The sequence below is a fragment of the Miscanthus floridulus genome, chromosome 18 (genome assembly GCF_019320115.1).
Source record: "Miscanthus floridulus cultivar M001 chromosome 18, ASM1932011v1, whole genome shotgun sequence".
Classification (NCBI taxonomy): domain Eukaryota; kingdom Viridiplantae; phylum Streptophyta; class Magnoliopsida; order Poales; family Poaceae; genus Miscanthus; species Miscanthus floridulus.
In genome coordinates this window covers 133,270,759-133,297,244 of record NC_089597.1, presented here as the reverse complement: position 1 = coordinate 133,297,244, position 26,486 = coordinate 133,270,759, and the positions used below count along the sequence as shown (strand labels likewise).

At 43.0% G+C, this 26,486-nt stretch overlaps 1 protein-coding gene, 1 long non-coding RNA gene, 2 other non-coding genes and 1 pseudogene across 4 annotated transcripts; 3 read left to right on the top strand and 2 right to left on the bottom strand.

Annotated features, from left to right (window-relative positions):
* Nucleotides 1–5,117: 5,117 nt before the first annotated feature.
* On the top strand, nt 5,118–7,468 carry LOC136519596 (putative UPF0496 protein 2). The gene is made up of 2 exons (XM_066512976.1): nt 5,118–5,299; nt 6,182–7,468. Exons 1-2 carry the CDS (start codon nt 5,230–5,232, stop codon nt 7,393–7,395), a joined length of 1,284 nt encoding a protein of 427 aa, XP_066369073.1. The 5' UTR covers nt 5,118–5,229; the 3' UTR covers nt 7,396–7,468.
* Nucleotides 7,469–11,649: 4,181 nt separating this feature from the next.
* LOC136520906 (uncharacterized) lies at nt 11,650–12,081 on the bottom strand. The gene is made up of 3 exons (XR_010775436.1): nt 12,019–12,081; nt 11,820–11,930; nt 11,650–11,715 (listed from the first exon to the last, which is right to left on the bottom strand). It is a non-coding gene; the product is annotated as an uncharacterized lncRNA (long non-coding RNA).
* Nucleotides 12,082–12,961: 880 nt separating this feature from the next.
* TRNAA-AGC (transfer RNA alanine (anticodon AGC)) lies at nt 12,962–13,034 on the bottom strand. The gene has a single exon. It is a non-coding gene; the product is annotated as a tRNA-Ala (tRNA).
* A 3,976-nt stretch (nt 13,035–17,010) lies between these two features.
* On the top strand, nt 17,011–17,116 carry LOC136525017 (small nucleolar RNA Z194). Its single transcript, XR_010776352.1, has one exon. It is a non-coding gene; the product is annotated as a small nucleolar RNA Z194 (small nucleolar RNA).
* Nucleotides 17,117–17,386: 270 nt separating this feature from the next.
* LOC136525034 (small nucleolar RNA snoR60) lies at nt 17,387–17,469 on the top strand (annotated as a pseudogene).
* Nucleotides 17,470–26,486: the final 9,017 nt, after the last annotated feature.

The following is a 26,486-nucleotide window of genomic DNA, read 5'->3' as shown; positions in this document are numbered from 1 at the left end:
AAACAAAGCTCAAATAGATGCGTCGCCACCAAGACCATCATCTTCTGCAGCACGACTACCACCACTGGAACCACCAAGGCTTTGGGAGAACTCCGCCATCTTCTGTGCCGTGATTTGAGCCCTCGTTGCCAACACATAATTCTTCTGCTCTACACTATCTAAAGTGTTAATATCACATAACATAATCTTTTGCTCTTATTCCCACATCAACTGTTTCTCATCAACTGATATCCTACGCTCCTGGATTGTCTTAGCCTCTTGCCACCTTAAATCCTTCATCTTCCTTTCCTCTTTCTTCTCAACAAGCAATTCCTCAATTACATTCTTGTATGAACCACCATCTCCTCCCTTGTTCTTGAGCTGTTCCTTTGCACGCTTCCTTCCAATGGGCCTTTGTCCTTGTGATATTTGAGAAGATCCAGGAGTTTGTGGGCTTCCCATACCTTCTTCAGCCTCGACTTCATCAATATTGATTGGATTGGATGGTGTGGCATTGCTAGTCTTTTGCTTCTTGGCATTGGTAGCCTTGTTCTTCTCCTTTGGATTAAGTGATTGGAACTTAGGCGAGCTCCTCACCTTGAGCCAGCAATGAAGCAAAGAAAATCCTTTCTTCTTTCCACCTGAGTAGGCGAGTTTTGCTTCCAATAACTACATTCAAAATAAAATAATGGGTTAACAAGATTGCACATATGACAATATTGCACAATTGACCGACATACAACAAACTTACATGCTCTTGGTATGGAACTCCACTCGGGTGTCGACGCTCCACAGCCTCAAATATTCCTTGAAATTTTTGACACTCCTCCTGAATTGTACACCATCAATGCTCAAGTGAATTTTTAGTGCTATCGGACTCGAAGGTCCTGTTGGCATGGAAGTGTTTCGTGATTCTTGTCCAATATGCCTTGCTCGGTTGCTCATTGCCAATGATTGGATCAGAGCTCACACTGTCCCAAGATATGCAAAATTGGACATCTTCGTCCTGTGTGAAGTTTGCTGTTCTTTTGAGGGGCTTGGATTGAACAGGTACAGACATTGGAACTGAATCAATGGGGGTGTCCTCCGACAACAATTCTGTGTATGTGCCTTCGAAATCCATTGCAAACCAATAACAAGAAAATAACATAAATTTGGACAGAAAATTGCATCATTCAATTCGTAAGGAGGACGGACGGCGCCGGGGCTGCTGGAGGCGCACCAGAGGACGAACGGCGTCGAAGCTTGTGGAGGCGCAAGGGGCGACGAGATACGGTCCGGCGTCGGGGCTCGTGGAGGCGCAAGGGGCGGCGGGAGAGTAGGAGGTCAAATAGAGGTCCTGCTGAAGATGCTGTTTGGTAGTGTAGTTATTAGTCTCTCGATCAAGGCATTATATTAAAACTAATCATGGTCACGGGCTAATAACGGCCCCCAGTCCAAATTGAAGAAGGAACTAGAGTATGTTCGCACGTATAGTGAAGAAGAAGCAAGTTATTATAGTATTGAGTTAGTACTATATCATATCGATATTAATTGCCACGCAAGCAGTAATAATAACAACTAGAGGGAGCGACGAACAACGAGTTTAGGGAAGCCACGGTTGCGTGAACGTGCAGTGCTAGCTAGCTATGGCCCCGCCTGGCCTAGCTAGGTCTAAAATCATTCACCAGTCACCACCACGGCACCACCCCGAACGTACGTAACGATGCATGCATGAAGAGGCATGGAGCTGACCTGGCCTGGCCTAGACTACGACGACGTACGGCGCGGATCGGAGCCACACGTTTACAGGGCAGGGCAGAATGGCAGATCTATCGATGTTGATCGCCGACGCGGCGCGCATGATCTGCTCAGCTCCATGGTCCATGGATCTGCCGCTTCCTTTTAATTATGCCTCCCTTCCATGAAACCGATCTACCGGTCCGGATACTCCGATCTTCCGGTCGGTCCCGATACTCCGGTCGTTGGCGTGGACGGCGGAGAGAGATCGACTAGAGGCGGCAGAAGGCACGCGGCCAACGAATAACGCGGCGGCCGTGCGCGACTACATTAGCTAATAGTGACGGCGACATGATACGGCTTCGTGCCTGCGTGCGTACGTATCGTAGCATTCATAATGCTTCCGTTAAGAAAAGAATGCAATTATAAGATCCATGTCAGTTAAAATAATTTAAGTTTGACTGAGTTTATAATAAATAATATTAACATTTATGTCTTCAAACAAAATTTTTTATATAAATTTAGTCAGAGTTTAAACTGTTTAAGTGCTGGGAAGCGAGAATTGCATTTTACCTCGACGGAGGGAGTATCTATCAGCGCGGCACACGGCCGCCCGGCAATGCCGGCTGGAACCAAACCTGCTGCTGCTGGCCGGTGCTGTGAATGGGATCGGGCCGATCGGATCGGATGCTGCATCGTCTCGTCACATACGTCTGCTGTCTGTTCGCATGCGTTATTGTTAGGTCCACTCAACTAGCAGCCAGGGTCCTAAATCATATGATCACATTGTTATTCATCTACTCTCTCTCTCTCCCTCCTAATTAAATTAGATCAACTTTTAGTCATCTTAAGTCAAACTATATTTTAAATCAAATCAACTTTTACGAGTTGTCTTAAGTCAAAGCATTTTAAGTCTTACCAAATTTATAATAAAAAAACATCAATATGTATGGCACTAGATTAGTATCACTAGTAACATCATGAAATATATATATATATATATATATATATATATATATATATATATATATATATATATATATATATATATATATATATATATATATATATATATATATTCATAATGTACTTATTTCATGTCATAGATGTTTGGTACATACACCATCTTTCTATAAATTTTGTCAAACCTAAGATAGTTTGACTTCCGGTGATTTTAAAAATTAATTTATTTTAAGACGAAAGGAGTAAACTATACACTAGCCAAGCGCGCGCTCTATCTTGCTCTCTTTTTCTCCATGTGTACGAGTATGTATATATGTAAGTGCCACAGGGTTGAAACCGCGGCAAGCATTGTTGTTCGTCGGGTGTCACTGAGTGTGTGTCTCCGGTGGCTCGGGTGGACTCAAGAACACAAAAGACACAGAGATGACGCACGGTTTAGCCTAGTTCAGGTTATCGGGGCCCTACGTCCAGCAGCTGATGATCCTTATACTCGAGAGCACCCAAAATCGGAGGGTTACAACATAGTGTAAGAGAGAGATTTTGTAGGGGATCGCTCGGTGATGATCCTAAAGACCTCGCCGTCAGTGGGAGCCTTCCCCCTCGTCGGAGAGGAGGAAGATGATGGAAGCAGGGGAGGAGCTCTCGGTGCTCCTCTTGTGGTGGCTCTGCTCTCGGTGCAGAGCTCGAGCTGTCTGGTGAGGACTCGAATGATCTGTCTCGGATCGTCCCGTCTGGAATCATCCTCCCCCCTCTAGGATCCGACCTCCCCTTATATAGCGAGGTAGGTCGGGTACATGACGGTTTGTGGGGTTTAGCCTATAGTCTACATGCGCCGGAGTCCAGGAGGGTCTTGCAGCAGCATCGTGTGGACCTTGGCATTGTCGTGGAGCCGAAGAAGGCCCTGGTGTCGTCCGGCTGCTCTGTTCTGACACGCTGAGTGTCAGGCTGTGTTGGCTTGTGGACCGGCCTCTACTAGGTGCATCTTTTTGGAGGTTTCTTGGTGGCGAAGGCAGCAGTCTTAAGGGGCTGAGGCGCAGGCCCGGAAGCCCTTGAGCCCCTGAAGCCAGCGGAGGAGTTTGTCTTCTTGTGTCACGCCTCATGCGTGACCCTATCGTAGGAGCGGTTGACAGGGCCACGCCTGCTGGGCAGCGCTGAGGAGCCCTCGAGCCTTGGAGGCTCGGGCACCTGTCTCTGGCCCGGGCCTTTTCTAGCGCCGAAGGCCAAGAGGGGGCCAAGGATCGGGTCCAGGCTTCCGTCGATCGGGAGCCTGAGGCTCGGGTGAGCCCCCAAGCCTCGAGCAGAGATGGCGAGCGTGCTCGGGCTCGACCCATTTCCTTGACCGGAGGGTGCGCGCTTGCGCACCCGAGGGGTGTAGCCCCCGAGCCCCCGGCAATACTGGAAGGGGCGGCCGAGGGGTTTCTTGGTCGGAAACCTTTGATCTCGATGCTTAACATGCCCCTATGTTAGGATCTCGTCAGTCAGCTACACCGGAAAGAGTTACCACTATGAGTTATCAAAGTACTTTCTTCTGCCATTAATGAATCTAGCAATGCCCAATCTTATGTTGTCAATCAATCTATATAAAGTCTCACATATTGATTGATGCACATGGCTGGGGCATGCATATGCGCTTAAGGGCAAAAACAACAACATTTGTTATGTTTTCTCCTTATCCACGGTTCTTCACCGAGAGTTGTTCAATCGTTGGCAGTTGCGTATGGGTACACAATGTCTATCAACAACTTGTTATGGTTACAAAAATTGGTAGACACGAGGATCGCCAACATTTTTGTTTCCCCTTTTGAGGCCACAAGTTAGAACATTTCGGACTCTCGCGTATTGCGTCTACTCAACAAACATCCCTAGTTTGTACGAATATGTATACATACATTGGTTTCGTTTCTCGAATGAGAGGTAAGGAAAGGGGAAATTCCTTAAACATTACTCACTCATCTTATCCTTGCATCTGCGTGTCGTGCACGTCTTTTTTTTCCTACTTGTCCATCCGCGTGTCACTCGTTTCATTTTGGCCTATCTGTTTTTCTTTAGATAATGGAACAAAGTTCCAGATTGTGGCCTATCTGTGCGCGGGTGAAATCACCGTTCGCGATTACATGTCAAATGCTCGAGAGATATGGACACAACAATAATGTTACCCAAGCAACATGATGATATGTCCACATTGTGCCCTAATAGCTAGTCACATGTGCTAGAATGTTGTGTGCTTCCGTGTCTCTTCTGCCGTGTTGCTCTATCCTTTTTCCCTTGAGTCTGTACCAGAAAGAAGCCAGCTCTCTCTTGGTGGCTTGTGGGTTTTGTTTCTTGCCTTGCAAGAGCTTCTCTTCGTTCTCTCTCTCTCCACATTCCTGGATCCCATCCTATATAAGGGGAAGGCCACAAATTCATTTGAAAAAAAATTCAAGTTCGCTATACAAAGCTACAGAGGGAGTCTTATAGGTGCTGCTTTGACAATCAAACTTGCTGTGAGTTATGTTAGATTGAGAGAACAAACTGACCATACAAGACAGTGATAGCACAATTTTGTTCTGTTTGAGCCAGTGCGTCAAAATGAGACGATCACCATCACCTTCGTCATATTCATCTTCATCATCCAGATCCATTTTTGGGATCGGAACTCGTAAGTTTATATCAAAGCGTACATGCATGCCTTGCATTCATGCATCTTACTATGGCTTGCCAATTTATAGTTCTTTTTAGCAAATATTGATTGTTCTCTTAGCAATGCTGCTATTTCATTTACCAAATTAATTAATAAAACTATTGGAAATGCTCCCATTAATTGGCCATGAACTTTACACACACAAAATTGGCCATGAACTGTTCTGGTTTAATTTCTCCCCATGCATGTTCTGTGCCCGGCAAAATGCTAGCAGTCTTTATCCTTTGAAGGAACGTTTTTGTCTTAATGCACATGTGTTATTGTTGATAAGTTCGATCTTATGATAATAATGTTTTCATCACACACAACTGCAAGATAATTAAACACGCAGTGTATTCAATTGAGTTACGAAAATGGACTCTGTTTTTGTACATGTTTAATTTGGACTAGTTGAGTGTGAGAATTTGATGCATGCATGTATAGTCCACACTCCACACATGGTCAAGCTAGATAGGATAGTCTTTCATATGCAAAGGCTACAAAACTAATAAACTGTTGAGATTGAAGCATGTTTTTCTTTTCCTTCTTTGAAATGTGAAGCGTGTTTATTTCCTTGAGTGATTGTCGTCTGCAAATTAAAGTTGCTGTCGATATAATGCTGCACACTTGTCTTTCTAGCTAGCTAAGCTAAGCTAAGCTTGTTACTCCTACTTGCATGTAAAGCAACGACAATCTTTACTAAGAAAAACCATTTCTTGACGCTTTCTCCTGTCGTCCATATATACGTACCACGCACGTTGCTTTGCTTTGCTTTGTTCTGTTGCTTGTTGCCCTCGCTCTCTTGTAGTCATGTCTCATCTCCAGCTCAAACTCTGACTCTGATCTGATCCATCGTTGCAGCTGATGACACCATGGAGAGGAGCAGCTCCACCCCTTCCAGCAGAACTCCGGAGAGCTCGAGGCTGCCGCCGCGCAGCCCGCTCGGCGTCGACGAGGAGTACGACAGCGCCTTCAAGTCCAAGTCTTTCCTCGACCTGTGGTCGCACGCGCATCGCCACCTCATGCACACCTTCTCGTCAGCCTCCTTCAAGCTCTCATCTTCGTCCAAGTCCGGCGGCGTCAAGGACGACAACGGGCCCGACGCGGCGTCGTCCGCCGCCGCCTTGGAGCAGTCGTGCTCGTACACCGTCCTCGACGACTTCGTGCTGGAGCCCAGCCCGGAGGTGCTCGGGCGGGGGCGGCGGCGGCGGAGGCGCCGCGTCGAGAGGCTGCTGATCGAGTACTTCGACGTGACGCAGGAGGCCTGCGAGGCGTGCTCCTCGCTCCTCGCCGCCATCGGCGCGGCGCGGCGCCACCAGCTGACGCTCCGCCACCTGCTCCACCGGCTGGAGGAGGACAACGACGGCGGCGGCAGCGGCAGCGACCCCGCCGCCGCGAGGGACGCGGTCGCGGCGCACGTCCGCCTCGACAACCCGCTGTCGCCGGGCCGGCTCGCGGGGTTCCAAGAGGTGCACGGGCGGTGCGGCCCGCTCGCGGCGCGCCTGGCGTCGGCGCAGCGCCGGCTGCGGCGGCTGGCCCGGGCGATGCGCGTGGCGCGGGGCACGGCCGCGGTGGCGCTCGTGGCGGCGTGCGCGGCCGCCGTCGTGGCCGCGGTGGTGTTCGCCGCGCACGCGGTGGTGGGCGTCGGGGCCGCGGCCGCCGCTGTGGGAGCCGGCCCGGCCACCTCCGTGCGGCGGTGGGCCGCCGAGCGGGTGAGTCCGCAGCACTACGCGCGCGCGGGCGCCGCGGTGGACGCGGCGGCGCGCGGCGCCTACATCGTGGGGCGGGACCTGGACACGGTGAGCCGCATGGTGCGCCGCGCGCACGACGAGCTGGAGCACGGCCGCGGCGTGGCGCGCATCGCGGTGCGGGGCCGCGGCGAGCGCCCACTGATGCAGGAGGTGGCGAGGGAGGAGGCGGAGTGCGAGGAGGACCTCAGGGCGCAGCTGGAGGAGCTGGAGGAGCACGTCTGCCTCTGCCTCATCACCATCAACCGGAGCAGGAGGATGGTGGCGCACGAGATGACGCAAGGCCTGCCGTCGTTGGAGGCGACGCCGCCGCCGTCCCAAGATTAGCTTCGCATCATTCATCAATCATCTCTTAGCTAGCTAGTTCATCATTGTGATTCTACAGTAGAAACGAGAGGAATAATTGACAGCGACTTCTTTTTCATGTACAGTACGTAGTATACAATTTTTTTTTCGTGGGCAGGTGTGTGTATGACTGAGGTACACTGATGTACAAGCAACTCCTTTGAGCTTGAAGAGATATAATTTTCCTTTTGCTTATGTTAGTATTATTTTATCTTTTTGTGTATTACAGTTAGATATGAGCTATATTCGGTACTCACTCCGTCCTGAAATATAAGACATCTAAACGATTTTCACACAAAATAAGGAGCTTGGTAAAAGATCACCTTGTCCCTCACTAATTAGGACATAAAGAGTAGTTAAATCGTTACTTTCCTTAGTTACCAATTGGTTTTGTAGATGACACCAAGTTTAAAAGGAATATGAGTATTTCGTGCCAAAAAGACAGAGAAGAGAGGAGGTTGAGGACCAGAATATCTTGTATTTTGGACTTTGGTACGAATTTTGAATCTTTGATCCCTTATATTTCAGGATGGAGGAAGTATTCAGGGATCGAGCTTAGGTCGTGTTTTGTATCCCTAGGCTATAGGGGTGAAAATGGACCGGGAGCTGATAACGTCTCTCCCATATTCTAATTTTCTTATTTCCCTTATCGGATTAGAAGTGAAGGATATAATGCACAAATGCGTAGAAAATACTGATATGGATTATCGGATGTTAGAAATGGCAGGAAGCTGAAACCAAACTAGGATAGATAGGGATTTTAATAATCAGTTATATACTATATAAACAGAGAGACACACACGTGGAGAACATACTGCATGTCAATAATTGACAAATCATGCTCAACATATGTACACTAGCCAAAAGTAACAAGTAAACTTTGTTATAAAAAAAACTAATTAAGCATTTTTTGTTTCACAAAAAAAGCATTTTTTGTTCACTTTAAGATTTTAGTCCAAGGATGTGTTTGTGTTGTGTTGGGCAGAGAAATATCATATAATGTATTTTAAATACCGACCAATCCATATAAAAGCTACAAGACAAAATAGATGTTGCCAATCACATATCCTTCCACACATACACCTATTTGTTAGATACATATTATCGTATCCGAATGGATTCGTAAAAGTAGTTTATGTCCTTAAAAGTCAGTTTTGGAAATTATCGGTAGTACTTTTACTCTTGCTTGGGGCCATAAGGGTTGTCCAATAATGTAGAGTTCAGGATTGTTTAATTTCTATAGTCATTAACTAAGGTGTCAATTAAGTAAAATGGTGATGTGGTATTGAAATTAAGGAAGAGAGAAGATAAAATGATTTCTTATTATACCATAAACTATGTTTACGCGGGAACCAAGATATGATAAGTAAATGGTAGAAGAGAGAAGACACGTGATTGGAAAAAAAGTATTTTGAAGAAAACAACCATTGGGTGTATTATTTCTATGTATACTGTCTACTTAACTTAGTAAGTATATAATAAACTATCTTATAATTCCTCTGTTGAGAGTGCTTTAGACAGCACCGTTATAAACTGATGCATTAAGCCAAAATTGTGCTTGCTTCCACATTCATTCATTGATCCGAGGCTGTTGACATGTTATTGCCTCTAGCAGTTTAGCTTTCTATTTTTTTTTCTGACGACATGGCAAAGCATAGGTTTAGAAATCTGTGACCTTGCAGTTACACGGTTTCTTTTCCAGCTCATTGATCTCCAAACACTAGTAAGTCGTACCGCCAGATCTCTGTTGTAAAAAAAAAAAAAAACAGATCTCCAAACATTATTGCTAGCATGCTGCACAGTTGCAAAAACAGCACCCAGTTGGAACAACTGAAATAAAAAAAATTTGGTTAAAAAACTGAATTAAATATTCTAAGTTGGAGATGCGGTCGATCCCCGTAAGCGAGCGCTCTACCATCTGAGCTACATCCCCTTTGTGTTTTTTGTCAAAATATGAGATATTTGATGAATAATAACTCAAGATGTTCTTTACTTTCTATGGAAGGTGAGCGCGAAGTCTATTCGTTAATGTTCAACTTTCACGAAAATGTGTTTCTTAACCCTGAATATACGTCCTACAACTATCAAAATGGAACGATACACCACCCCAAAACTAGGTACTTGACACCCTGTGATGAGTTACAAGTTACAAGCAACTCCTTTGAACTTGTAACAACAGATAATTTTCCTTTTGCTTTTTGTTAGTTTTATTTATGCTAAACATGTGAACAGGTTAAGATATGATCTATAATTGGAAGTTAGGGATCGAGTTAGATAGATTTTTGTATTTGTGGGGCTAGGTGTGAAAATGGACAATATTAGAGCAGATAATGAAGCTAATAATGTCTCTCCTTTATCTTAATCCTCTTTCCTTTCTGGAACTAGGAGCGGAGGAACATATACGCATGTAGGGATTTTCTGATGTTAGAAATAATGGAAGGGATATGAAACGAAACCGGTATAAAGAGTGATTTTAATAATCGTAGAAGGTTCCTGAAAAAGCTTGGGAAGTTGCTCAGGGAGAGTTTCTCTGCTTTTAGTACAAAGTGCAACCTTTGGGGTTTTTGTCTGCTTGGGGGAACTACTGGTTTTTTGAGCTTTTTAGAGAAGCAAAATCTAGCAGAAACTCCCAAAAAGGGGGCCAATATCTGCATATGTAGAGAATATACTTGTTAATAATTGACAAAGCATGCTTAACAATTGTACACTAGCCCCAAAAGGTAACATGCATATTTTGTTATAGAAGAAATCTAATTAAGCAATTTTAGTTCTCTTTATGATTTCAGTCTAGATATGTGTAGGAATATCGGGAAAAAAAACTATTTTAAATACTGAACATGCCATATAAAGTTACAAGTAATCCAAATCCATAAAATAGATGTTGCCAATGGCGTATTCTTCCGCACATCCACGTATTGTTAGATCTGGATTATCCATATTCGGATGGATTCATAAAGCTAGTTTATGTCCTTAAAAGTCGGATTCGGAAATTATCTGCTTAGGGCTAGAAATACAAGACACTACAGTTATAAATTGATACGTTAAGCTAAAATGTTTGTGCTTGCTTCTAGATTCATTGATCCAAGACCGTTGACACGTTAGTATTGTCACTGGTCAGCGCCATGTTCGTTTAGACTGGTTTGACTTATAAGACACTACTACAAAAAGCATTTTTAGGGGCGGTTGGTAACCCTTTGTAGGGGCGGTTTGGCCAGCCGTCCCTACCGAACCGTCTCTACAAATCATGCATTTGTAGGGGCGGTTCCCAGGCCGCCCCTACAAATCGATTTATAGGGGCGGTTGGTGATTGAGCCGCCCCTACAAATCGATTTGTAGGGGCGGCTGGTATTACGAACCGCCCCTACAAATCTATTTGTAGGGGCGGCTCAAGAACCAACCGCCCCTACAAATCTATTTGTAGGGGCAGCTGTAGTGCCAGCCGCCTCTATAATACCTGTTTGTAGGGGCGGTTCAATCTAGAACCGCCCCTACAGTACGTTTTCCCGCCAAAAAAAATTCAAATTTACAATTCAAATTCGACCAGAACTGTTTGTTTCTGCGTATTCCATCCAGCATCCGCGTTGCCGAACGCCCCGCGACCAACGTTCCGAACCGCGTTCGCGTTGCCGAACGCCACGCGACCAACGTTCCGAACGCGACTACAAGCACAATAGTATTATATAAAGTACAATTACAAGTCCAATTCGTAATGATATATATATACAATCCATCATTAAATATACAAATTTCATACATATTGTTATCAACGTCCTAGAGCTAGCCTTTCAGTCTCACGAAGGTGTTGGTACTGAGGATTTGTACCTAAGTCAGACTCTCGATCATGGTAGGCGCCTCTGACGTGTACAATCTGGTCCAATATGAAGTTGCAAAGGTCGCCGACGAGCTCTAAGAGTTGGTCATCCTTGTATGGGTCTCTTTTCATTCCTTTCTCTTCTCTCCACTACAAGAAAACAAGTTTCAGTTTAGTATTTCATATCATTTATGAAGTTTTTATACTACGGGTGAAGAGGTTCAAACTTACCCTTAAGGGGTGTCTCCTGTAGGCACCGGTGTTACTCATCATAGAACATATATAGTATCCACAATGTACACTTCCAGGCCTCTGCTTGGGGCACTGTGTGTTTTGCATATGAAAATATTAGGTAATGCTTTTGACAGCCATGTAACGGAGTACTGAAGAAGTAAGTTACACTTACCGCATATAGTGTTTTTATAGCCAGCTTTTCCTTCCTCGCTGGATCATGCCTTCCGTGATGATGAGAGACATAGAACCTAAATGCCCTGTTCGAATTATTTTAGCAAATACAACTTGTTAGTATGCATAAGTGAACGTTACAAGTATGTATACAGACATATAAGCTAATGAGGATTGTCGATATGTATACGTCTTGAGAATCGATATGAAGTCTTTGTATGTCGCCGGGTCCTTATCTATTGAATCAAAGACCCATGCCATGCTCTTCCCGACATCGACGGCTATACAAATCCAGTGGTTGCTGCATGGATTTAATCATAGAACTAGATAAGCTCTTTTACATCGAATAAAATATATCGAACATAGCTTTAAGTTATAGTTGAACTTACTCGAAGTTGTATGGTAGCCATATAGTAGAGTGTTGTTGGAGATTTTTGAAAGCCAGAGCAATGTATGCCACAACCTTAAGGGACTCTTCCCTTAGCTTCGCACTACGGATGTGGTCTTTTTCCCGAAGAGTCTTTACAGCTGCTAGCTCTTTGGCATCCAGTGTCCACCGTTTAGGGTAATTAAAATTTGTTTGGGCTATAGCTTGAGAGTCTACATATCCGGCTTTCACACTTGGTATTTGTTTGACAATGTGCACTTGCATTCTACAAATCACGGCGTGGGTTAGTTACAACAAAATTCAAAGATTACATTCATATCATATCGGGAGGACAAGGACTTACAGGCACCACGTGCGAATTAGATTCATCTCCATTTCTCCCAGGTGAAAGCATGTGTGCATGTCATTGAAGTCAAAGACAATTTTTCCGGCTGGGCTTCCAAATGTGCCGGTGGGAAAGCATGCTTGTATGATATCTATGCTCGTTGGGAGAACACGCAAGTACCAATCATGGAACATTCTCATTCCAAGTGGTAGGCGCTGGATGTCCCGGTTTGGTAGGAAGGGCTTGCCTCTTTCATATTTTTTCGGGCAATCCTTTGACCATTCGATGGCATCAACATTTGGATACTGCTTTGCAATTTGGTGAAGTTTGCTACTGACGGCCTCCTCAGAACCCCGTGATGGGACTTTTTTAACTTGGTGTGAGAGAAAAATATTATTCGTTAGCTGATAAGCCATGACTTATAAGCCAGATACGAGCAAGCGAACAGGCTGATTTCTTTTCTGACGGCGTGGCAAAGCATAAGATTAGAAATCTGTGATTTGCAGTGACATGACGTGTGTTTTTTGAAGTCTCAAAGTGTACACAGGAGGGAATGTTGGCATGCTGCAATGTGCGCCAAAAAAAAGAGACAAATGAAGCAAATAAAAAATTGAGAAAATGGAGATGCGGGGTATCGATCCCCGTACCTCTCGCATGCTAAGCGAGCGCTCTACCATCTGAGCTACATCCCCTTCGTGTTTTGTGACATGAGTATATTCTACATGATGAAATAAGCACAACAACTATCAAAATCAGATGACCACCACCCCGAACCCACAGAAGTCTATGGAAACCGGACATAACATCGCTCCCGGAAATCATCCGGTCCGAACGGCCGGACCGGAACCACGCGCCGAACAGCGCGGGAAGCAGTACGCACTACGCAGTGCGGCCCACACGAGCGAGCGCAGCTGGGCGCGGGATTTCAGACACCGGAGCAGCGTCCAGGTACGTATGTTTTCTTTTTTTTTTTCTTTTTTTTCTATTCTTTTTTTTCCTTTTTTCTTTTTGTGCTTAATTTTTGTTTTATGAGATTTTTTATTATTCTTTTCTTTTTTATGTTTATTTTATTTCTTTTTTCTTTTCTTTTATTTCCTTTTCTTTTCTTATTATTTTTTATTTTTTTCTTCAATTTATTTTTTATTTCTAACTGCGTCAGGTAGGTACGTAAGTATTCTTTTTTTATAAACGTATGTTTTCTTTTTTCTTTCTTTTCTTTTCTTTTGTGTTTTTCTTGTTTCTTTTCGTGCTTCATTTTTATTTATATTTTTTTTGTTTTATGTGATTTTTTATTATTCTTTTCATTTTTCATTTATATATTTTTCATTTCTTTTTTGTTTTGTTTTCTTTTATTTCCATATTATTTTAATTTCCTTTCTTCAATTTATTTTATTATTCTTGTTTATTTTTTCATTTCATATCATTTTTCATTGTTCTTTTATTTTTTATTTTTATTTTATTTTTTGTATTTCTTTATTTTTACTTTTCTTTTTTGTCTTTATGTTTTCTATAGATTTTTATTTTCTATTTTACCTTACTTAATTATTATTTTTAAGTTTTTTTATTTTCTATATTCTATGAGATGCTATGTTCATATAGTATAAATGTGATGTTGTATGATGTTTTTTGCGATGTTCACGTGGTATATAATGTCATGTTCTGTGATGTTCATGTAGTATAAATGCGATGTTCTATGATTTTTTTGTGATTTTCACGTGTTATATATGTGATGTTCTATAATTTTTTTATATTCACATGGTATACATGTGATGTTTTATGATATTTTTTGTGATGTTCGCACAGTATACATGTGATGTTCACGTAATATAGAATGATGTTCTATGTTGTATTTGTGGTGTTCACGTAGTATACATGTGATGTTCTATTATATTTTTTATGTTCACGTATTATACATATGATGTTCTAAGATGTTTTTTATGTTCACGTGGTATATATATGATGTTGTATTCCATTGATGGCTGCATTTTTCGGATGCATATAGTATGCGCACTAATTATTTTCAGGAATGCTATACAACACATGTGTGTTTTTTGGTTGGTTGACACATGGATTTTCTGTCCGTCGGATCCGTCTCGCGCGTGTCTCCTGGGTCGTTCGATGTGGCGTTTCTGTTTTATTTCTCTGACCTACGGACCTCCATGCGGACCTCAAGGCCACACATCGACTCACTTCTCCAGTGGGTGAGATCGGTTGCAACCTTTCCCCTTCCTCTATCCTCTTCTCACCCAGGCGCAGCGGCGCACATTTTCGGGCACGACGCCCACCTACCGAAGGCCATGGCGGGGCAGTCCTCCATGGCCACAGCCGGCGAGGGCCCGTGCGAGGTCCGCCAAGTGGCGGTGCGGGTCGTGATCGGACGAGGTCCCCGAGCGGCGACATAGGTCGTGCCTAGACGAGCTCTCCTGAGCAGCGCGGGCGGCGGCTGTCTCCAACGACGAGGGCGCAGGGCGCCATTGCTAGAGGTTGGCCGGTACCTTGGTACGGCGCGCGCTGTCCCTTGATTTGAACTCTGTTGTTGGGGGTCATTGGTTCAGTAGATCTGGTTCTGTAGTTGTTTGATTAATTGTTTTAGGATTTGATGGTATGTTTGATGTATTTGTGGTTCGAATCCAGGGAGGATGAAGTCGCTTGCTTTCGCCTCACCTGGATGGGCGTCGTCTCGCCGAAGATTTTGTCTTTTGTGTGTTGGATTTGCGTTGTGTGCTGTCGCTTCTTCGTGGCCGACGACGAGCGACCGGGCGCTGATTGGAGCGGTGTTTGTTACCGAAGCGGGGATGATGTTAGGCGAGGTGGAGGAGGGTGATGTGTGGGATGTCTTGTACGCATGACGAAGGAGATGGGGTAGGGTTGGCAATGGCCATCGCCGAAAGCAAGCCGATGGTTGTCACTCCATCGCTAGGCGCGTGTGTGGATGTGGTGTGCACTTTCAGTTATTGCGTGTGTTCCTGCTGCCAGTTTTAGTTCACTTCTTCTCGAGGTGGTCGGTGGCTCAGCTTCCTTGGGATCTTGCAGCTTGGGGGAAGCAAAGCAAGCAGCCAGGGAGGGAGGGAAGGAGAGAGAGGAACCAGACATTCCAATGTTTGTTTGATTTTTAGCAAGTAATGATGGTATTTGACATGATTTTTCAACTTCTGTATTTGGTCCAAAAAGTGAAGTAGGATAGTTGTTAATTCAGCAACTGTAAATGTGATTTAGCTACTGCAAATGTGATTCCTCAACTGTAAGTGTGTCATTGTCAGCGTTGTGGGAGCTTGATGAGGAAATCAGGAAATAGTTATTGCTGCTATGGATATGCAGTGCCCTGTGGATGCGAGCTACTGAGTGGAGGATCGGATGGTGTAGGAGCATATCCAATCTACCACAAGTTCAGTTACTGCAGCAGCAAATACATGGTGCTTGTGATTTTTTTTCCTTGGTGCTTGTAAGGTGCTTGTGATCTTTTTGCCTGTATGGTGCTTGTGATTTGCTTGAAATCTCAGTTGTATAGTGTTTATTCCTATATCATTCTCTTTTTGACTGAAGGCTGAAATCCAGGTGGGGAGAATCGCCCACCTGGGTTTCATTTCATTGTTCGGCTTAGTTCAGAGAATCACCAGCAGCTTTTTGTTCCCAGTTCAGTCTTCATTTGATCGTGCTGCTAATCTTCTGTGTTTTCTTCTGGCTGATCATGCTCTATTAGCAGCTTGCGCTCGTGACTGTTTTATCTTGGTCTGTCATTTTTACAAGTTGAGCAATATCAGTAGTAGCAGCCATTGAGCAATACAACCGAACTCTTGCTTTTCAGATTGGCAAAGTGCAGTCAACTTCCAGGTAGCAATTTGCGAATTAAATCTCTGTGCAACGTCCCTTTCTTGCTACATATTCATCTAGTATTTAATTCTTGCAAGCTAGTATCTGTGCTTAGATAGTCTAGTTGCTCAGTTAATCGTGTGTAGTGGTCATCTGGTTTAGTATTGACTGTCTTTCAAATCTTGTGGCTATTCTGGTGCTTTTAGTTTTAGTTTCAGGTAGCACTTTTGGCCTGTCCAGCAGTAGTAGCTTTAGCTTATAGTGTTCTGCTAGTTTCCTGTCTGCAGTTCAGTAGTTTTTCAGTTTCCCTGCAGACTCTGCTTTCCGGACAATTCATTTTATTTTGTCTCAATTTAGCTCAGTCAATCCTTTTTGGTGCTGCGGTTTTTCTATAGGTGAACAATTCTTGAATAGTGTCTGGTCTGGCTAGAACAGTACTGCAGCAGTGAGCTAAATTTTTAGACTGTTTTTAGCCATGGTTTTCCTTCTTTTTGCTTCATATTACCTCATATTGATGTTTCAGACTGACGTGAATATATATTTTTTGTTAGCTCGTACTAGTGCTATCCCTGTCTGAATATTCATTTCCTGTCAGGTTTTCTTTTTCTTTTTTCTTTTTTTTCGTTTGCCATTAGGTGTGCTTTTCAGAGTTTTCTTTGGGCTTTCTTTTTTGTCCTTTTGATGTTTATGACTTATATGAGCACTGTAATGTGCAGATCTGCTTTTTTCGTAGATCCATGCAGTGTGTTGCTGGTCTGTTTTTTTTTTTTAGTGTTAGATCTGTTCATTTTCGGCACCTATGTGGTACTAAAATACTTATTGGATGGTTCTGGAGTACAATTTGTCAACTCTTGAGCTGGCTGATTGGTGATGAAACAATTACCCCAAGCGCTTTTATTCCACTGATATCAGTGATGGAAAACTATATTATCATAGCTTTTGTGGTTTTCAATCTGAAACTGCAGATCAAGAGCTTGTTCTGATTTTTTCTTCGATTTTGTGTTAGATTTTTCTTCTTCCGGCCATGTGAAGATAAAAATCTTAACTAGAAAATGATATTTAGATCTATTTTTTTAGTTTTCTTTTGGTTTAAGTAATGGGAGAACCGTAGCGTTAGCACGGGCAATAATGTTATATATAAAAAAAGTAGACTTTCGGTTTCTGCCAACTCATTAGCTTGAATCTAACTAAGTATTGGACTGTTATCTTGTGACAACATTCTGGGCTTGCATCTCTGTAAATGATGATCTTACTCGGTTACTCGGATTCCCCTTTAGGACATCTAAATGGATGATGCAAATTCGAGTTTCTAATGCACTAATGCCCAATGACATATAGATTTATTTGTTTTCCTTTCCATTTCTGGGATAAAGTACTGCTCTGAATATTCACAGTGCCGTAGTTTCTAAAACTCATCAAATGAAAATCTGTTGTAGACTGATTTATTTCTATTGTTTGATTGTTTGGGCATTTTAGAATGAGGATGGAACAAAGGTTGAATACAGGGTGTGGAACCCCTTTTCGTGTTTGATTGTTTCTATTGTTTTCGCCTGTCGGTCGCCTGGAACAAAGGACTGATTTATTTCTATTGTTTGATTGTGTGGAACCTCCATGCGGACCTCAAGGCCACGCAGGTCGCGCTCGCCGCTGGACGCGTCGACCTCGTGGACCTCCACGTCCGCGTCCGCACCACCAACGACTCTGGCTCCGTGCTTAGATGGTTAGAAGCCCTTCTTGTGAGGGCTTAGCACAAACCTAATTGCTGTCTATAGAATCGGATTTATCTTTATGCTAACATAGTCCAGAGTTTTGTGGTGAACTGATCAGTCTCCCTAACAGTAAAATTTCAAATGGTAGTGAAAATGGCACAGTTAGCATACTTCTAGTCTAGTTCAATTGAGAGGAAGATGGCACTGATTATGGTGGTGAAAACTAAGAGTACAATGTGAAGCTAAACTCTTAATATTATCTCTGTAACAGTGTAACAGTGTAACTATATTAGCACGCTCTATTTGGTGGCGTTGTCATGGTTCCTTTTATCCAAGTATCATGGACGGGATAGGTAACAAAAATATAGAGTATTCCTCAGAGATACTGTTAATTGTGATTTGTGGCAACACACCTCTTTTTTATCCTTGTCCTTTCATAGAAAAAAATTGTTTCTTGTGATTTGTGCTAACATGCTTTTTCATCTGTTTATTGTGATTTGTGTCTACCCACACCAAGTTTTTGTCCTTGTCCTTTCATAGAAAAAAAATGTCTCTTGTGATTTGTGCTAACTCACCTTTTCCTTTGTTTATCGTGGTTTGTGCTTACCCAAGCCAAGTTTTTGCCCTTGTCCTTTCATAGTAAAAAAATATCTCTTGTGATTTGTGCTATCACTTCATGAACTTTGTTAATTCTGATTTGTGCCAATACACATCTCATTTTTATCCTTCTCGTCGCACATCAATATAATACAAACCCCAGAAGCACCATTTTCCACCTGTAGCTTGTTTTATTAGGTGGTTTTCTATCAATGACACTGCTACAGGAGCACTTATGTCTTATGCCAGTTGTACTTTAGTGATACCAAAGAACTATTTCTAATCAGACAACTTAAAGATTCAGTAAACCAAACAATTTAAAGATTCAGTTACATAATTGTAGTTTGCTATAATGTAGATTGCAAGTATCAGGTACTGCAATTTTAGTTCTAAGCATATGCAATATGCTGTTGTTGAATCGGTAGCCTTGTTGTAACTAAATTGTTACTTGTGATTTATGCTAGAGCCAGTATATTTGTTACTAAATTGCATTTTATATTTATCATGATTTTATGGTTGTGTCCTAGTTTGTCATCTATCTTTGTTAATACTGATAAACCAGTCATCCTTGCTGGCTTTACTAGTGTTGTGCATGTCTGCTTCATTTTCCAGTAGTAGTAGGTGCTGATGATGAATGTAGCTTTGGTTTCACTGCCTCACTAGGTTCTCAGGACCACACTGCATCTTTTCTGTGAACCCTATTTGCTTTAGAAAACTGACAGTAAGCAAAAGGTATCTATTTGCAGTGCCAAAGGAGCAGCATGATAAGGTTTTCAAATTTGACTTTCACGGGCAGCCAGCAGAAATCAAGTATGGTAGTGTTGTTATAGCAGCAATAACTAGCTGCACAAACACCTCAAATCCTAGTGTTATGCTTGGTGCTGGTCTTGTAGCTAAGAAAGCCTATGAGTTGGGTCTTGAGGTTAGTCCTCTAGTAATGTAATCATGGGCTGTTATGCTGAGTGCCTTTCTGTGCTTTCTGCTGATGTGAGATGGCACTTGTTTTCAGGTTAAACCATGGGTGAAGACAAGCCTTGCCCCTAGATCAGGAGTTGTCACGAAGTACTTGCTTCTGGTGATTCCTATTTCCAGTGGCCTTCAAGAATACTTGAACCAGCAATGATTTCATACCGTTGGCTATGGTTGTACCACTTGCATTGGAAACTCTGGTGATCTCGATGAATCTATATCAGCTGCCATGAATCTGTATCAGCCGCCATTATAGAAAATTGTAAGTTAATTCTACGATGATTGACTATTTAGCTGTAACAAATTTTAGTTTTTTTCTGTATGATTGGCTTATCACTTACCTCTTTTGAATAGATGTTGCTGCTGCTGCTGTTTTGTCGGGTAACCGTAACTTCAAGGGTCGTGTGCTAGCTCACCTTTTCCTTTGTTTATTGTAGTTTGTGCTTGCCCAAGCCAAGTTTACGTCCTTGTCCTTTCATAGGAAAAAAATGTCTCTTGTGATTTGTGCTAACACTTCATGAACTTTGTTAATTTTGATTTGTGCCAACACACATCTCATTTTTGTCCTTGTCCTTGCATATCAATATAATACAGACCCCGGAAGCTAAACTCCTCCTTGTTATTTTATGTAGAAGTTTTTCTGTTTTTTGTACATGATATTTGCTCATGATAATTTCTCTATAATAGTGTAGCAGTGTGATCTCCAATAGCTGCATGTGCTTGCGGCAGCTTACTCACATGCAAGAATGGTTGTAGTAGTGTGCTAGTAGGATCTGCCAGTGGGTGTAATTGCTAGTTTTTCTTGATGATTGCACGGTTATGTGTTGGGTATCTGCTTCCTTAATGTGGTAACTTGTTTGTGTCATTGTGTGTAAGGTATCATAAGGAACCTGGGCATAGAAAATGGTGATCGAGTAGCATGCTATGGCCATCCGAAGGTGTGCAAGTACTTGGTTGAGGAACTAGGATGTCATCCAAATATGGCTGCAACTGGAGGCTCATGTTAAGGTTCTTTCTACATCTTTTGTGCTTCTAAAAATTATATTATCTCATTATGTGAACCTTTGGCATCTGGCAGTACGAGGTATTTAAATTATTCTCTCATATGTGTTGCTGTCTCCCAGTTTGTCATTCTTTTTATGTACACATTCTGTGCTGTTTAATTGTACTGTGAGCAGGCTCCACGTTCATGAGCTGGATTCGGTATTTATATACATATACAGTATAATTGCATTAATAACATGTAGTATTTGCACTATTTGACACATGCAATTTTCATGTTCTTGTTTTGTAATTTTTGTAGATCATAATCATTGTGCATTTTTTCACCGAGAACATCTCAATATATGTGAGTAAATATTTTATTTCGTAGTAATTTCATCGATATAATGCATTACACTTAATTTGCATATAAGATTGCAAAATCTAGCAGCATCTGAAATAGTTGGGTGCTCTGAGTTAATTTTGATTTGTGGCAGAGTTTCTTTTTGCAGTGACAGTGTTATTATTTTGTCAATAAGCTTGTACATGTGTTTACTGACCTTTGCTGATGAGGTATGGATCAGTCTTGTAGTTCTCCTTCTTGAAATTTCCTATTCTTCTTTGTAATCTGATGTCTCCCCCTTTCCCCTGCTCTGCGTGAGCAGAGCAGAGGCTTTCCCCACGCAGCAGATCTGTTTTTGCTTTGCTTCTCTTCCGAGTCTTTATATTCCTATGTATTCATGGTTTTGGGCTTTTATTATGGGCTGCTGCTGTTAAATGGGTCAATTTGTAATTTTAGTTATATTCCTATGTATTTATGGTTTTGGGCTTTTCTTATGGGCTGCTGCTGTTAAATGGACTATTTTATCATTTTAGTTAATGGGTCAACTTTGGTTGCACAAAAATTATAACAGATTTTCTCTAAGTGGACCTTCTTTAAAAACATTTGCTACCTTGTGCTAAAACACATGGTTTCTTCTATTTTGAAAATCATGTGTTATGCAAGCAACCAACAACCATGTGCTAGCTTGTGCTAAAACACATGGTTTTTCCTCTGTTACAAATTATGTGTTTTGTAGCTAGCAAACAACTATGTGCTACCTTTTGTTGAAACACATGACAGACTCATTATTTTGATACACGCAACAAAGTCTAAACGAGGGTGGTTGCTCTGCCGCCCTGCTTCCAAATTAGCCCTAGCTATCTTCCAAGTATAGCAAAAACTCCAAATAAACACTTCCCAAATCTGCTCGACCGGATTCATTGTCTCGTACGTAATTTCATACATGAATAAAAGGAAAAGAAACTCATTCTGTTGACTCCCATTTCGTTCCCGTCGGTCACCAATGGGTGCTGTTGCTGACACACCTGCAGCAGCAGTGCTGCTCCGGCTCCTGCAGCTGGCTGTGTGCTCCTGGCCTTTGGAGTTGCAGCAGTTTGCCCTGCCGCGCAGGCCTCCACGGTTCATCAACTACCATTTCCTCATAAGCACTAGTTCATCCACGATGTTCCTGTATATATTTCTGTTCTGTTGGTGTTAAATTTCATTGCCCTTTCAGCTCTCCATCTGCTCTGTTCAGTCCTCAATCCATCCATGGTTTTGTTTTTGTTTTCTTGTAAAAAAATAGTCGTAGTACAATAAGTAGTAGTAGTCATAGTAGTAGTCGCAGTAGTTATTGTTGCAAGATATCCTTCATGGTTTGTTGGTGATCTTAGTTGTAGTTTTGAATTAGCAAAATTTATTTTAAGAATTAGGCAACGCAATTATGCAAACACGCAACAGCTGAGCTAGAGTTGAGAAATGATGTTCCCCTTGTACGTAGTGTTTTCGTTCACAAGACGCGTCCATTTGGTTCCTCCGCGTCGCCCAAAGTTTTTGACCTGCATGACCTCGGGCAAGGCCGTCCTGTTCATCACCTTATCTTGTCCGGTCGGAGCAGAGAAATCGCGGCTGAATAACACGTCGTCACATGCGCCCGTAGTTGTTTGCGTCGCGTCGTCAGGGTTGTGGTTGTCCTGGAAGAAGCATCGTCCTTTTATGGTAGTATCTGCAAACGTATTCCTTGTTGGGCGGAGGAGGAGCAGCAGGAGTATTGGGAGGGCCGCCGATGAGTTGGAATCATCGTTCTTTTAGAGGGTGTTTAGTTGGGTGAATTTGGGATTGTGGGCTATCGTAGCATTTTCGTTTTTATTTGGCAATTAGTATTTAATCATGGTTTCATTAGGCTTAAAACGTTCGTCTCGCGATTTCCAACCAAACTGTGCAATTAGTTTTTATTTTCGTCTATATTTAATGCTCCATACATGTATCGTAAGATTCGATGTGATGACACTGTATCACTTTTTTGAATTTGGCCCGGCAACTAAACACACGCTTATGGTAGTATCTGCAAACGTATCCCTCCGACACGATGGAGTTGGAATCAAACTTGACTACTCGGCGGGGCGAACAGAAGAGAAGAAAGAACCAGCCGCACCAGCACCGGCACGCGACGCGGCCGCGGAGTGAAATCAAATCAAGCGACGGCTAGGCGCGCCGGGCCGCCCGCGAGCAGGTGCCGTCCCCTGCAAGCAGCAGCTGAGCGGTTCGGGTCCGTTAATTAAACGCTCTACTTTTGGCTACGTGCCGGCAAACTAGTCGTCGCTGAAATAAATAAATATAATCCTTGTCTGCCATCGGTAGTGCGATTGGTAATGCGGCCGGCCATCCAGCTTTCTGCGGTGCTGGTGCTGGCCTCTGCCAAACGGTCGGAAGACCGTTTTCTATTTCTACATTCGAATACGAAAACACACGAACACGAACTTACGGAATATCGAGAATTTTGAAAACAAACTAATTCGAGTGGAATTATATTGAACACGGCCGGGACCAAGTGTATAGCAATTAAGGCCCCGTTCGCTGATCCGAAACTTGACTGAAACTGGCTGGTTGTGTGAGAGAGAAACACTATTCGGCTGGTTTGGTGAACAGTAAAATGTGAGGGGAGCAGCCGGCTGGTCTAGAACTTCCAGACCAGCGAACACGGCCTAACAAGTGAAAATAGCAATTAATAAGTCCCACAACTTTATTAAAAATATCTCCATTCAATGTCATGGAAGGAGGATATGATTTTTCTAAGACAACAAGCGCTTGCACGCGATTAATATACCGCTGAAACTTTGTTTATTTTTTTGAATATCTTAAAGACCTCAAATGAAAAAACTAAAAACTAGAAAGTTGTAGATCTCGTCAAGAGCTACAATTTTCATATAAAACTTATCTTCATCCAAGATCGTATGAAAAAGATACAATTTTTCTAAGGCTGGACTTTTAATGGGCCAAATTTGGTTTAAACCAAATTTCGAAACCGAATTTTGAATTCGGGATATTCCGAATTAAAAGTAGAAAAGTAGAAAACGGTCGGGAAAATGATTAAACCGTTTTCGTTCCAATTTCGAATTTTGTGTTCCGAATTTCGAACTGAATTCGAATTTGTCCGAATATACGAATTCAATCGGATTAAATGTAGAAAACGATGCAGTTCGGTACGGGATATTTTCGTACCGTTTTCATCCCTACCTCTGCCTCGCTTCGTTGGGGGTAGATGTTGCGCCTGCGTCGATTCCGGCCTCTTCATCGAGGCGGTGGCCACCGTTGCAAATGCTTTTGAATGCGTGGTGTTGTGGGCGAAAGCTCAGTCCGATTTTGATCGGGCGGACGACGGTGACGCCTTGGGCGCCACATACCTTCTTGGAGACATCGTTGATGGGCCACATGCATCCCGCCTACGACGCCAGATAATGGGTGAAAGTCCTGCCTTACAGGTTGTAAGGCCAGTGGCGATGACGTCCGCAGGACTACTCTTGGGCGTCACCTCCTTCCTGAAGGCGTCGCTGAAGAATTATTTAAGACTTATCGCTTGTTCAACATGTGACATAATTATAAATCATTTCAAATTTTTTTCAAAACTTAGATGCTTTGACTATGGAAGGAAGTTGGAATGTCTTATAATTTAAGATGTAGGGAGTAATTTTTTTCAATCTTGCCAAAATAATCTGGATTGGAAGTGGGTTTTGGAAAGATGCTCTTATTATACTACATGTGGTGGTTAACACACATGATGCGGGTCCAGGGATGATTGGATTAATTAATTATATTAAATCGAGTGAGGCCAATGAATAACCACTTGTTTAGTGTAGTGTAGTTAACTGGAGTTTCCCAGCAACTTCCCATCTAATCCAACGGCCGTAATAACGGGAATGGTAGGCAAAGCATGTTAGGAAAACCTCCACCTTATCAATACTATATAATGATAGTTTCAAAAAAAAAACTATATATATATATATATATATATATATATATATATATATATATATATATATATATATATATATATATATATATATATATATATATAGAGAGAGAGAGAGAGAGAGAGAGAGAGAGAGTAGTACTCCGTAGATTCTGTGTTGCCTGCCCTGCACCAAGGTCCAGATTTTCCGTCACTTCAGTTCTTGCCCAGAAAGCGCAAATCAACTTACAAGATACACAACCTCGATCGGGAGGTTGTTGGTCTCTGGTTCTCTGCAGATCTCGCTAGTTGCTGCGGCGCCGGCATGGAGGGTTGGAATGGTGGCCTCGGGTCTTGTTGGAGCTACCTCCAGGAGACTGTTGGATCCAAGGTTAGCAGCTCCTCAGGTACCATAGTCTCCAGCCTCTCTCCTGGCTACGCATCTAGCGGGTCTCGCCCCTCCAGTTTCTCAATGGAGGCGGCCATGCACTTTGACTCCTTGAGGATCCACGGGGACGTCAACGGCGACAACGTAGATGACTGGGAAGAAGCTAGAATCCTGGTCCAGGAATTATTCAGTGCGCCGTCGGCGAATTGCAGCACCAAACGCGGTGACATGAGTGCAGTAGTGGATCGAGAGATGGCTCAAGGAGCTGGGCCTCGGCTGGGTTCTCAGCCACGACGATGGTGCATCTGCATGGGAGGAAGAGGAACTCGATCGTGATTATGCATGGACCTGGATCCGGGCTCTCGACCAAATCGCGCAAACCATCTGTTTCATGAGGCCGCACTTTCCGGAATCCGGATTGTGGCTCCGTGGGCCTGCCCGGTATTTGTGAGGAACAAGGGAAATCTGTTCCAAATCAATACCATTTGGCGCGGTTCATCCAAGAAACCATGTTGAAAATGTTGGCTTTTGTTGACGTTGTACCCCGTTCGCTGGTCTGAACTTTGGCTGAAACTGGCTGAAAAACACTGTTCCGGCTGAATTGTTGTGAGAGAAAAACACTGTTCCGGCTGAAAAAACAAGCCGAACAAGCCAAATTTAAGACAAGCGAACGAGGCCTACGGACAGAAGATTTTCTTTCAATGGATTTGGTTATGCTGCAACCATAAAGTAAGCTCATTAACTTGCTGGATGTGTACGACGCTCTGTCTGAAGCCTCAGACAAGATACTAGTGATGTTTAATTCGCCAACATCTGTGGAAGTACAAAGGATAGAGAATGAAATGGCCATCCTTCTGTCGCCATATAAGAGCAAGTTGGGTGAGGCGATAAGGAGCATAATGGAGAAGATTAGGACCAAGTTGCTAGAGGATGGCGATACCTCGTCAACTTCTCTAAATCAACAAGGATCATCAGACATTCACAAGGCCACTCGGTCTGTAATGACATATATCAGGTTCCTATGGTTTAATTACTCGTCAGTGGATGCAGCTATAAGCCTATAAGTGGGAAGTGTGTATCTCATATTGAAAATGTACCACCTTTGGATAACATGATCATAGAGATGGTGTCTTGTCTACGAGAAAAGCTTGCCAACATATCAGAATCATTTCCAGATCAAGGTCTCAGATTCTTATTCTTGCTCAACAACTCATACTTCCTCTTGAACTCCCAATCTTCCTACCGTCTCCAACGACCCTGGCTACCTGTCGATCTAAATGATCAAATCGAGGACTATATGGAGAGATATCTACAAGTATCATGGGCACCGTTGTTGTCATGCTTGTTCAATACCACGCCTCTTTGCTTTGGGAAAAACTACTCCCCGCTATCCAAGTTCGAGTCCGAATTTCAGAAAAT

Bases quoted from the DNA above. Each gene is read 5' to 3' on its own strand.
- LOC136519596 (XM_066512976.1), top strand. From the start codon at position 5,230: ATGAGACGATCACCATCACCTTCGTCATATTCATCTTCATCATCCAGA. The intron at 5,300-6,181 runs GTAAGTTTATAT...CCATCGTTGCAG, and splicing joins CATTTTTGGGATCGGAACTC to CTGATGACACCATGGAGAGG.